This window comes from Marmota monax, unplaced genomic scaffold (assembly GCF_021218885.2).
Source record: "Marmota monax isolate L192 unplaced genomic scaffold, Marmota_monax_Labrador192_F-V1.1 WCK01_AAM20220418_F8-fsc00013, whole genome shotgun sequence".
Lineage (NCBI taxonomy): Eukaryota > Metazoa > Chordata > Mammalia > Rodentia > Sciuridae > Marmota > Marmota monax.
In genome coordinates, this window is record NW_026692202.1 from 19,358,536 (window position 1) to 19,371,617 (window position 13,082).

Sequence of the window (13,082 nt, forward strand, 5' to 3'; positions counted from 1 at the left end):
AATATATAAAATCATTATCAGAATTAGATTTAATAATTTAATTTTATTAGTTTCTAGTCTTTTTGATCTGTTTGTACCAGCAGAGTGTATCACCTAAGGCAGAAGCCTACATTCTCTTAATATATTGATATGAGGAATAGTGTATGTGAGAAGAATCTGATGATAGGATATAGGGCAGATACAGGCTCTTTTAGATTATTTAGAAGTTGGAAAGCCTGGGTGTAATTTTAATTTGTACCAGACTTAGCCTAGGGAATCCTTAAAAGGTCTACTTTTATCAGAAATGATAGATAAGTTCAGGCTGCTATCTTATTTCAGTTCTATTAGTATCTTTGCAGTTTTCCTCAACAGTCATGATAAAGTGAAAATGTAGGCTTTAGTATCCCTTTTGTAGTTTTAAAGATACTTCAAATGTGTCATGTTATTCCCCAAGGAACAATTCATTTCCATGATTAAAAAAAAATCAAAATAGCATCTTTAAGACTATCTTAGTAAATACCAGTTATATTCTTTTATAATATTATTGCTTTTTCTTTTCTTTTCTTTTTTTTTTTTTTTTGGCTGTACAGGGTATTGGATCTAGGGCCTCATGCATGCTAAGCATGTCCTCTACCACTGAGCTACATCCCCAGCTCCTCAATCTTAAAAACACATAAAATATTTTCAAAAAGAAGAGTGTTCATGTGAATTGTAAACTCATATCTGAAGCAATGTTTGGATGTCATGTAACATTTCCCTGGGACAGAACTGTAGGAGTTGACCCTTTATGAAATCTATTTTAAACCTGTTGTACAATAAATATAGTCCACTTTGCAAACTCACACACATTATTTTTTAAAAATCTCATGAAAAACCATATCCACATGCAATGCATCTGGCATTTTCTCTTCCATTTCCTTTAAAAAAAAAAATCTCACAATCCACAAACGATTTATAGCCCACAGTTCCTAAAACAGTGCTACAGTGAACACATTGACTGGATCAGAGATACCCCAGGATTTTGTTTCCAGCCTAAAATATTTTTGTTCTCCCTTATATTTTAAGGTTTTAACAAATGGAAAATTCTGAGTAAGTCTGGCTTTTTTCCTTTCACTTGATGAAGGGTTTCTACAGTGTTTACTAGAGCATTTTTACTTTTCGTGTGCATCCTTGGATATTTTTGTATGTTGGGTAGTATTAGGGGTAAAAAGTGGAGGGGGGTTGTAGTCCTGAGGAGATCATCCTTGCTATAGGCTATCCATGGCCATATTATGATAATTAACTGTATTTAGAGTTTAGTGACTCATGAGCTCATCTCTAATTCCTATGGGTCCTTTCTTAATTCAGAAGACATTGGTCTTATTTAGTATTAAGAATCCACCAAAACTAAAATAAATAAATAAATAATCCACAAGTTTGTGCTTTTGACACCCCCAAGAACCTGCAAGCCTCTTCCACATGAAAGAAAACTGATCAAGCTCCTCAGAATGGAGGAGGACATTAACTGGTGTCCAGCTGCCTGACACCTGAATATCCTGTGCCCTCAATCTTTACTAATAAGGTCCTAGGGGTAAGTGGGATGATTCCATCCCCAAACTGAGTCATAAAACTAAGGGCTCTCTTGTGAATAGGCCCCCTGTTGAGACATTGCTCAACTACAATAGAGCAAGTTAGACCTCAGTCCCATGCTAACCACACCACCTTGGTGGAGAATTCCATTCCTATAAGCTACTTCTATTTGGCTATTTCCATTATGGCCCATGTCCCTCAGGCTGCCACTTATTTTCTGTTTGTCCTTGTAGAGAGCTAAGCCCTCCCTGTAGTACTCTGCCTTCTGCCACTAGAAAATAACCTGGAACTAATACTGAACTTAGACCATTGTAAGTACCTTTAGTAATTAGGTTTTTGTTTCTCCTCCCTGCAAAGCAGTGCAGCAAAGGGGTTAACATGGGGAAACCTGTCATATATGTCTTTCCATCTCAGTGACAGGGGAAGGAATTCAACCGGGGTTTATAATGTGCAAGTGACACTAATTCAAATACTGTTTACCTTAAAGCTCTAATAATCATCTATATGCTTCAGAATGCAGAATCCCATCCCTACCCCCATCTTCTTGACTAAGAATATCGAGGGAAAGGTCTAGAAATCTGTATTTTAAATGAGCAGTCTAGGCAATTAATTTGGGAGATGTTATTTTCCCAAGTTAAAGGGATGGGGAAGGGAGATGATCTGGGATAAGGATTGGAATCACCTAGAGGAGCATTCTTTTTTTTTTTTTTAATAATGGGGATTCAGCCCAGGGGCACTTAACCACTGAACCACATTCCCAGCTCTTTTTTATTTTTTGAGACAGGGTCTTGCTAAGTTGTTTAGAGCCTAAGTTGCTGAGACTCTTTGAACTAGAATCCTCCTGCCTCAGCCTTCCTAGGATTACAGGTGTGCATCCCCATTTCCGGCAGCATTCTTCAATCTTCCACACCTACATATACATATGCATACATACATATATGTATACACACATACATATATATGCATCTCAAGTGTTAGTGTCTTTTTCCAACTTGATTGTGCAGAGTTGAAAGTCTACATTATTTAAGCTACAATTTAAATGTAAAATTATAGTTGTAAATTATATAATTTAGTCTATTTAAAATCATTTATTAATTTGCATTCTTAAATACTCATTCATATTTAATATCAAATTACACAAATTTGTACTAATTTTAAAAATTGTTTTTTTCTCAATTCTATTCAAACTCTTCATATGCATCTTCTACAGCTGGGTCTTTATCAATCTTTGAAACAACATTTTTTGTGATCATGAAACCAGTATGGAAAACCAGGATCTGGTCCTTGTTCCCCTGGTGTTGAAGATAAAACACCAAGAAATACCCAGGGAAGAGCAAAAAGTTTTATTTTAAAGGATGGAACAGAGAAAAAGAGACTTCTCTGGAGAGAAGGGGGTCCAGAGCTAGTGCCTGAGTGGGGTGTCTTGCCCCTTGTATAGATTTTTGGTTTTTTTCTTCTCGGTGTTCCCTCCTCCCATCCTGCCTACTGGTGACCAAAAGTGCAGGAAAGGAGTCCCCCAGGGGGTACTCATTAACAACTCCTTGCTGGGAGGAACAATTCCCTGGAAGCCAGGTAGACAAGGCAACAGGTTTCCAGGAGGAGGAAGTATTCTGGAGGTATCAGCATTTTATTTTGAATCAGCCCCCATCTTCCTAACCCAATCATTCATTATATATCTGCGCTATCTGTCCTTTGCCCTGGTTTCAACCTAACAAGTTCCTTCCAGTTTTTTAAGATAGAACAAGCTTTAAATTGAGTAGGTTGTTGTTAGTGGAGATTTTACTGAATTTCATGTACCCTTCCTTAAATATTAGACAGTTTTTTCCCCCCAGTACTGAGGATTGAACCCAGGACCTTGTACACGTTAGGCAAGTACTTGGCTACCAAGCTCCCCCTAACCCTGGACAGTTTTTTGTTTTTTACTACATATTTACCATCTCCACAAATGAGTACTTCTCATGTTTCTTTATTTGATGATTACTTAAAAGCCTACTAATTTCCAATATGTGTTTGACAAGCTCCTACCCTCAGGAATAATTAGTAAACATGTTTTTTGCCTTTTCCCCCCTATTTTGTTGGGTGAGTTTTATAACTGAAAACTGCCATCACTTCAGGTTCTTTCAAGACATCATGTCTTCCTGAAGAGTACTTGGTTTAAAAAGGACAAAGTAAAGACAAAAATATAAAGCAGCTTTTCTGATAAATTATATTTTTGGAAAAATTTCACTTCCTATTCTGGCATACATTGTATATATTACTATTTAAGAACATCTGCACCTAAACCTAATTTCCAATCCCCCCAGGGAAGTTAAACTGGCCCCAGTATTTTCTCATGGGATGCTAGAAGGGAGATTGATTGGGGCATACCTGCACCTTTTGGTTGTGTAGGGCTAAAGAATAAACCATAGGAAAATCCTGGGCTGCTTTTTAGAAGTTGATAAATTGGTTATTATTCAAAGTTTGCCTATAGTTGTAAATTGCATTTTAATGGGAAGCAGCATGGGGTTGTTGATTATTCTGACATTAGTAATATTGCCCCAAATGCCTTGTGGCTGAATTATAAGAAGTTCCATAATTCATCTATAAGCTGATCTTTGTCTATAAAAAATGTTTCATGTATCTATGAATGATCTTTTTTTGAAGTTTGTGGATGCTATAGTGGTGAATAAAATATCAATTTGTTTAAAAGAATTGAACTCAGAAAATTTTTTGTCATTTTGCATTTTCCTCATGAATAATCAACTGCTTTCACTGTGGGGAATTAAGTTTTAAGGTATTCAGGTTAGTTTCATCACTCAGCAAGTGGCCAAAAGAGGTTCAGAAAATGACAAATTGGGGTGACTGAGGCACAAGAAAAAAAGGCAGGAGTAGAGTGGCAGAGGGACAGTGCCCCAAAGAGCTATTAGGAGGGAACTCAGAAGGAGAGGGGAGATATAATAAGGCCCCAGATGTCTGCTAGCACACCCTGAAGTGCCTGTCTTCTCACCCATGAACTGAAAGTTTTATCTTAACTGCAGGTGTTTCCTTTAGAGCTAAACTTAGAAAATGAAATCACTCTTGCCAAACTCATGGGTTCATCAGGACTAAAGACCAAGGAAGATAAGTATTGTAATTTTTGTTACTAATTTTAAATTATGGGGAAAAAGATAAAGAAATGCAATCCATACAAATAAAGCAAAAGCACATCCTATGAATTTCTTTTTCCTCATCCCTGATACCAAAAGTTATAATTCTGGAGATGTCAGGAAATTCAAAGCTATACTAGCAAATTGTATAATAAAAAAGCTATAGTAAAAATTTTTTTAAATAGTGTTGTATAGCCTGGTGTAGTGGCACATGCTTGTAATTCCAGCCACTGGAGAACTGCAAACTCAAGGCAACCTCAGCAACTTAGTGAGGCCCTAAGCAACTTGGCAAGACCCTGTCTCAAAATAAAACATAAAAAGGGCTTGGGATGTAGCTCAGTGGTAAAGCAACCCTGGGTGGGTTTTATTTCTAGTACAAAATAAATAAATAAATAAATTGTAAACAACCATTTGCTATTGTATTTAGAAAACACTTCCTTGCTTATTCATAAGAAAAAAACTTTTAAAATGAGAAATGGTGTCCTATAAGTCATCTGATAGAAGGAACCTACTAAACTAGTATTAGGAGGGTCCCTACTGCATTTCAAATATACTCACTTGATATTTTCTCTGAAATATATTATTATTAAAATGTTAAAATTGAATAAACAGGTAAAGAATATCATGAGCATTACAGAAACTGAGAGAAAAAAAAAACGAAGAGATTTTGTCCCCTGGATCTCTCCACTGACCACTAGATGTTAAGCAAAAGCACAGCTAATAAACCTGCAGTGCAGTAAGTGGGGGTGCAGGTAAAAACAAAGAACTCCTTCCTAGCTGACATTTTGTTTAGGTAACCAGAATTTAAACTCATTTCCCTGATAATGACATAATCAACATCTCCATTACAATACCAGCCACATCACGGTGGGAATATGTCTTATGTTTCTTATTAACCAATCCAAAGAGGAAATCCTAGGGGGAAAACAAGAAAACAACTGTGGCAGGTTTTGTTTCTTCTTTCTTTTCTGAAAAAAATTTAAAAATTCTAAGAATTCAAAGTAATTAATAAAGTGTTTTTAGTTAAGACCATATATGGCTTTCCAAGCTGTTTCTCTTTTTAAAATTTTACTTTAGTAAGATATTGTGTAAAATTAGACAATTCATATTATACATCTAAGTGATAATAGCATTATTGTTTGTAAATATCTTTATTATAGAAAAGTATCTAAAATGTTTATAGTTAAAACCATATATGGCTTTCCAAGCTGTTTCTCTTTTTAAAATTTTACTTTAGTAAGATATTGTGTAAAATTAGACAATTCATATTATACATCTAAGTGATAACAGCTTTATTGTTTGTAAATATCTTTATTATAGAAAAGTATCTAAAATGGGATTTCAACTCTTAAAATATCTATGCTTTATAACAAAGGCTCAAGATAAATATACTAAAATATTAATCACAGCCATTTCTGATCAGGAGGATTGTGGGATATTTCAATTTTGTTCATAATCCAAATACTGAACAATAATCACATTGTTTTGATGATCAGGAAATAAGTCATTTTAAAAATGTTTCTAATGCTGAAGAATAACTATCTTAAAATGTGTGACCCAAAAATAGCACTGAAATTTTAAGAAACATATCTCTCTTTTCAAATGGTTGGGGAAAGGTCTGGTGTGACACAGAAGGCCTGATTCATTTTCAGTTTAGAAAAAACAATCCAGATTTCAGAGTCTGAAGACCTGCATTTGAATCAGGGTTCTAAATTTCTGGACAGTTGTTGAAGTTTTTAAGAATCTTCATGAAATATATTTCAAAGTATTCAAATTAATAAATATAAATCTTAAAAAAGAAATCCTCAGAAGGGTAAGAACTTGTAGTTGAAAACTGAAAACTTAAGTGAATAACTTGATTCCTCCAAGACCTCAATTGTCTTTATCTGTAAAATGAGTATAAATAATCTGTGCCACTGCCTGTTATAAGAATAAATAAGTTGATCTATGTTGAATGCCTGATACACTACACAGTAGGTACTAAGTCCAGACCTTGCTCTAGAGTGCAAATGGAGATGGAAAGGAAAAAAAAATTATACCAATATACCAAATTTCATATGGGTTAGAACTTACTTGCCTGATATAGTTTATAACTTCCTTCTAGGAAGAAATAAGTGTTCTTGATAAAATATAAGCAATTTTGGATAAATTTAAATTTTCTGGGGAAACTAGCTTCCTTCCCTCCCAGCTGACTCTGTCAAGAATCTATTGACTTTTTAAATAGAATTACTCTTCTTTTTGTACCTAAGTACTTTTTTCTCTGTAAATGTCTCTGTCTAGAGAAAATTTGAAATTGGCCTTGCTCTTGCAGCAAGATTATAAATTAAGTTTTGACATATACCCGTAACTAAACTGTCCGAATAGATTTGTTGTGTTTAACCAAGGATGGAGAAGCTATACTGGCTCCTACTAATCCAGTCTTGTGGGGAAAAGAGCCCCAGGGGCCAGAATAGGTACTGGTGGCTTTCACAATGAAAGAAAAGTAAAACATCCTCCTCCCAGCCTTTTGCGGAGAGGAAAATTCAGGAGAGCCCCAGAAGCAAATTGAACCCAGAGGCTGATGATCTGATCAACAATCGAATTGGCAGGCCTGGTTATTGTAAGGCCTACTGCATAAACTAGAGGCCTTTACAGATCTGTGGCAGGAGAGGGTGTAAAGTGTTAAGATAATCTGAAGATTAAAAACAAAAAATAAATGAGTGAATGAAGCAGCACATTTGAATCTGGTTTTATTTTCCTATTTCAACCAGACTATCAGTTTACTATTCAAGAAACACCACCATGGAATGGCCTAAAAGATACCATCTGATTTAAATAAAGTTCGCTTCTTTATTCCTCCCGATTTCACTCTGGCAGTAGTATGTACCTGTAATAGGAGGATCGCAAATTGGAGACCAGCCTGGGCAATTTAGCAAGACCCTCGGGGTGGGTGGGAGAGAGGTGGGGTAAGGGAGCTGGTAGAACGCTTGCCTGACACACCTAGATTCAATCCATAGTACTGCAAAACCAAAGAGCTGCTCGTGAAATCCAGACACTAAGAAATTCACTTATAGTTTTAGATGAACAATATAAAACAAATCAAATTTAAGACTCTTCTATATAGCAAAAACTTGCCCAACCGGATTAACCCTCTTCATCCCACCTAGAAATCCTCCCTTCAGTCTTCCCACCACCCGGGGTCCTTCCACCCTCCTTTCCTGAGGTCTCACAGGCCTTATGAACCCACATTCCTTTTTCTCGGTCCCACTCTTTCCACAAAGAAGTATGAAGTGTGTCCCTTGAGTTTTAACCTTTCATACTCGTATTCTTTCACTTAAGTTCAATGCGACTCCCAGTTTGATTTTTGGACAAGTTTTATTTTTTAAATTTCCCGAATTGCCTAAAACGGCGTCTTGCATCTTATCAAGTCTGAGGGGAAAATCATTATAAAATCCTACTCGATTTTCTCTCATCGCTGGCTTCCCCCCACGTAAGCCCATACCCCACCCCAAACAGCTACTGGACCCAGAAGCACTGCACGCGATCGACCCCGTGGGCCCTCGCCACCCGCAGCGCTCCCGGGCCAGGTCCCGGACCCGCCTGCAGCGCCGCTTCCGCTGCACCGCCTGGGGACCCCGGGTGGCCCGCGAAGGTCAGCCTCGGGGGCTGCGGCGAAGGCACTGCGAGAGCGCCGCCCATTCCTGCAGATCTCCGAAGGGCAGTGCTGGCGGGCGGCGGCCGCTGAGTGACCGGGCCGCCACGAAGCGACTGCCACGTCAGGACAACTTCACAAAACCCGGGCTAGGGCGGGTGACGCAAGCCGGCGGCCGCGGCGGGGTTGGGCCCGCGGCCAGACAAGCAGGTTGACCTGCACCCCGGGCGCCCGGTTCAGCGACGCCCCGGCCGGCGCCGGCGCCTGCCCGGCCCTCAGGGAGGCGGGGGAGCAGCGGAGGAGGCGGCGCCACCGCGGAGCCCGCGCCTCGCCCGCACCCTCGCTACCCCGCCCGCAGTCCCGGCTGGGCTGGGCGGCGTTTGCGGAGGCCCCTCGGCCAGACCCGGTCGGCCCGAGCCACGCTGAGACCGGACAGCGGCAGTGCCGAGAGGAGGTGACAGCGGCCGGGAGACCCGAGCCGCTCCAGCGACCCGCCATGGAGACCCGCTACAACCTGAAGAGCCCGGGTAAGCAGTGCGGTGGGCGGGGAGAGCGAAGTGACCCCCTGCCCTAGGGCCCGGCGCAGGCGGCCTCACGTGTCCCCCCACTCCTCGCGGCTGCGCTCGCGGTTCCGCGCTCTACGCGAGACCGCCGCCTGCCCGGGAGGTGCAGGCCGCAGGGCGGGGCGGGCTCTCGCCGCGGCTCCCCGGGAACCGCCAGAACCCCTTAGCACCCGGCCTCTCCTTTCCCCATTTTCGCCCCATAGAGCCGGGTCATAAACTGGTGCCTAAGAACAGGTGTAAAGGTGATGTCCATGGGTAATAGTCAACAGCCCCTTGCTGTACCTGCATCCTTGATACCGTAGTGATTCCCCCTCCGCGCCGCCGCTGCTGGACTTGTATAGTTTTTTGATTCACTCACATTAGAGTGTTGGTCGTTTAAATATCCTATTTGCAGCATTTGGAGCAAATAGAATTACACACACGAAGGAAATGTTCTGCAACTAAAATGTTTAACCAAAGAGCCAAAAAACTAGTTGAGCCATGCACTTGAGATGATTTTGTCATGACTTAACCATGATTTTTGTCAAACTAGCTGAATAAGATATATATCTGAATTCAGTCACAAAGATTTTTCTTTCCCGCATTGAATTTCCCTGCTTCATTCATAAGCAGCTCAAACAACCCTAGTCTCCAGTTATTTTCTGGTGCATTAAAAAAAAATGCAAGAAAAGTAACCAGCTCTCTCAGATTAAGACAGAACTTAACTAATCAATGGATTCCATAAAAGGTATTTATTCTGTCTGTATCTTGATAAATTTGTCAAGAGAAAGAACCTCAGTTCAGCTCTGAATGGTAAATCATGGGATGTTACTGATGGTTTGACCAATTCTTGCTGCTGCTTAGAATTTTCTTTCCAAGATTGCTACCTATTAGAAATGAGCAAGGATATCGTCTTTTCAGAAAGAGTTGACATTATGGATCCTTAATTATTTTTTTGTGGTATTGAGTAATGAGCCCAGGTTGTCACACATGCTAGGTAAGTATTCTACTACTGAGCTACATCTCCAGCCCTTTTATTTTAACTTCGAGACAGATTCTTGCTAAGTTGCCCAGGTAGCCTTGAACTTGCCATCCTCCTGCCTCAGCTTTCTTAGTAGCCATGATCATAGGCATGTACCACTGCACCAGGTGTAAATCTTTCATTTTTAAAAAAAATGTTCAGAATATTCAAAATAAAAAATAAAAACATAGCTCAATCTCCAGTACCCTTCCTCCCACCCACCCCCCAAAATTCAGAATATGCAAAACAGCTCTAGAATATTGCTTGAACAGCTTTATTGGCCTGAGTGCTGTCAGGCTAAAAAAAGGTCCTTAGGTGACCAACTGTGTAAAATCAGTCAATAAATTTTGGGCATTATAGACTATAGTCTGCTGAAGGTTATGACTTCTGTAAGAATGTCTTAAGACATAGATTCAATTTCAGTAGGTTCACCACTTAAGAATTTCAGGAGGGCTGGGGATGTGGCTCAAGCGGTAGCGCGTTCGCCTGGCATGCGTGCGTCCCCGGTTCGATTCTCAGCACCACATACAAACAAAGATGTTGTGTCCACCGAAAACTAAAAAAATAAATATTAAAAAATTCTCTCTCTCTCACACTCTCTCTAAAAAAAAAAAAAAAAGAATTTCAGGAATTAAAAAAATAAATTAAAAAAGCTCATCACTTAAGAATCTCAGGAATAGAAAAAAAGATCAAAGAGAAAGAATAAAAGTTTAGTTTTTGAGATTCAATGGTAGAATGTTTGAATTTTTTAGATAGCAGTTGGTTTAAAGAAAACTCTGTGATGAAACTGGGCATGGTGGCAAACGCCTATAATCAATCCTAGCAACTCGGGAAGCTGAGGCAGGAAGATCACAAATTTGAGGCCAGCTTAGTGAGACCCTGTCTCAAAAAAAGAAAGAAAGAAAGGAAAGATTCAATTTCCAGTACCAAAACAAACAAATAACCCCCCACAAAAAACTTACGTATGTAATCGTGTGGTGACTCCTTAGCTGCATGGTTCATTAGGACAGCTGGGATACTTAGTGCAATGTCCAGAGAATAATGCAGTGTGAGTAGTAGTGAAGGTTAGAATGGAAACTTTTGGGGTTCCAAGAGTTGTTAGGGGATTTTGTTCAGTTTTGATAGGCTAGTATAGCTAAGATTTAAAAATTCTCCAACTTTAGAAATTATCCAGAATCCTGTAGATTTCCAAAGTATGCAGCTTATTACCAGTTGGTTGCACTTTGGTTGACATCCTTGTAGCTGTGTCAAAAATTGCATTCTCTTTTTGGTTTTATTTCCGCAAAGATGATGTTGCCATTCTAAAAAGTATTTTTTTTAAATCTTTTTATTTATTTATTTATTTATTGTCTGGATCATTTGGAGTTCTTGGAGAAGGATGAATTAGATGAGGTGTGGGACTTACTAAAAATGCTGAGAGGCATAGTGAAAGTGTTTTTTTCCTTAGTTTTATTCTCAGACCTTTGATAATGCCTATGTGAATGCAAGTGATTAAAAACACCACACATCCTTTTTATCTGACGTGGGGTTGTATTAGATGGGAAAATTAAATGAAAACAATACAGACAGCTGGTTAAAGGCCTGTGTCCATTTATTCATTTCATAGGGGGAAATCTTTTTATGATTTTTTTTTCTGGAATGGGCTTGGGATTGTGGACAGAGCTCTGTGTAGGGACACCTCATAAACTTCTGATTAGCCTGCAGTTGTCTCTGGATCAAGCTCTCTGATCCCTGTTTGATTCTCCTCTGCCCCAGGTGATAGGGTCTTGTACTTCAAAGTAGGGAAACCTATATACAAGGAACTTTCCTTAGCACCTTTCCTCAGAAGGAGGCTGTGGACACGTGCAGCAGGTGATAGGAACATGAGAGACTGGTCCAAAGATGCCCCCCCACCTTCACTGTTCTATTCATGCCGCTGGTGTTGACCTCACCTTCATGCTAATCATTCCCGGCTTTACTATCCAACTCAGACCTTTCTCCTAAGCTATAAATATATAGAATTTACTGATGACTCAACATCTTCACTCAGATTTTCTACAGATTGAAAAAAATAATGAGATATAAAAACTAAACGCATTAGATTTCTCTCCTTCGCAGACCCCAGACTTGTTCCTTATGCTGGTATTTCTCATCTCAGGGATTTGACCGCACTCAGGCACCAGTAGGAATTATTGATTTCTTGGTCAACTCTTTTGTACTATCCCTATCCTGAAACACATAACTCCCCTCCTCCCAGCCTTCAGTCACTATTGTCACCAAATCAATTAAAAGGAAATAAAAACTGATTAGATCATGCCTTAATGTTATAGAATATTCAATGGCATCCTGATAGCTGTGGATAAAGTTCAAATAAACTGCTTAGCTTGGCCTGCAGGGCTGCTTAAGTCTTGACCCTTGCCTTCCTCACTAGCCTCTTTGCCCATTATGTTTGTGTTCCTTTATATTTTTACCATCTATTCATTTTGCCTGAACTACTCTCCAGATGGAATAATTTTTCTCATATGTGCTGGTTCCTGTTGGAATCTCTGCTTGAAATGCTTTTCATTTAAAACATCCAGAATTCCTTTTTATTTTTCAAGCTTTTTAAAGCTTCAGCCTTTCCCAGCCCCTCAAGGTAGTCCTTGTACCTGGATAGTATTGCCACAGTGTGTTGTAATTATTTTTCTGTCCTTCTAATTTTAACTGTGTGCCTTTTGAGGCCAGGCAGCAGGTCTTGGTCATTCTCTGCCTCCAGCACTCAGACACTCTTTAAATGTATGTTGAATGGATACCTTTGCAGGAGCTTTTGATGCTAAAAATTAGTCCTTAAACATTTACTTAAATGTTACTCACTATGGGAGCAGGAAAAGGCAGTTGGTATATTGGATTCACATCCTCAATATTTCTGCCTTCTGCATTTCACTCATGCTTTGGGAACCAATAATTTTAAGATATTTGCTTTACAAGAGAAATTAATGTTTGGGACACAGAGTTCTATAAATGATCCCTTTATTTTTAGCAGGATTTGGCTCCAAACCTCAATGGAAGCCCAGTGAGCTAGAGTGGGCATGTGAAGAGGGCTAATGCCGGGGCTCAAGGAGCTTAGAGCTTTGATTCAGAGTGTCCAGGGTAGTATCTATAAGAAGAACAGGTATGCAGGTTTCAACCTTCCCTTCCTTGGCTTATCTCACCACATAAGAGGAGGGTTCCATAGAATAATCTTGCAAAGAACTGAG

The 13,082-nt window shown here is 39.5% G+C and overlaps 1 protein-coding gene across 1 annotated transcript in view; it reads left to right on the forward strand.

Annotated features, from left to right (window-relative positions):
- Positions 1-8,575: 8,575 nt before the first annotated feature.
- Ube2j1 (ubiquitin conjugating enzyme E2 J1) overlaps positions 8,576-13,082 on the forward strand; it is a 31,468-nt gene continuing 26,961 nt past the window's right edge. Inside the window, exon 1 of the mRNA XM_046431501.2 lies at positions 8,576-8,831. Within this exon, the coding sequence (XP_046287457.1) occupies positions 8,801-8,831 (31 nt within the window). The 5' untranslated portion in view covers positions 8,576-8,800. The remainder of the gene's footprint in view (positions 8,832-13,082) is intronic.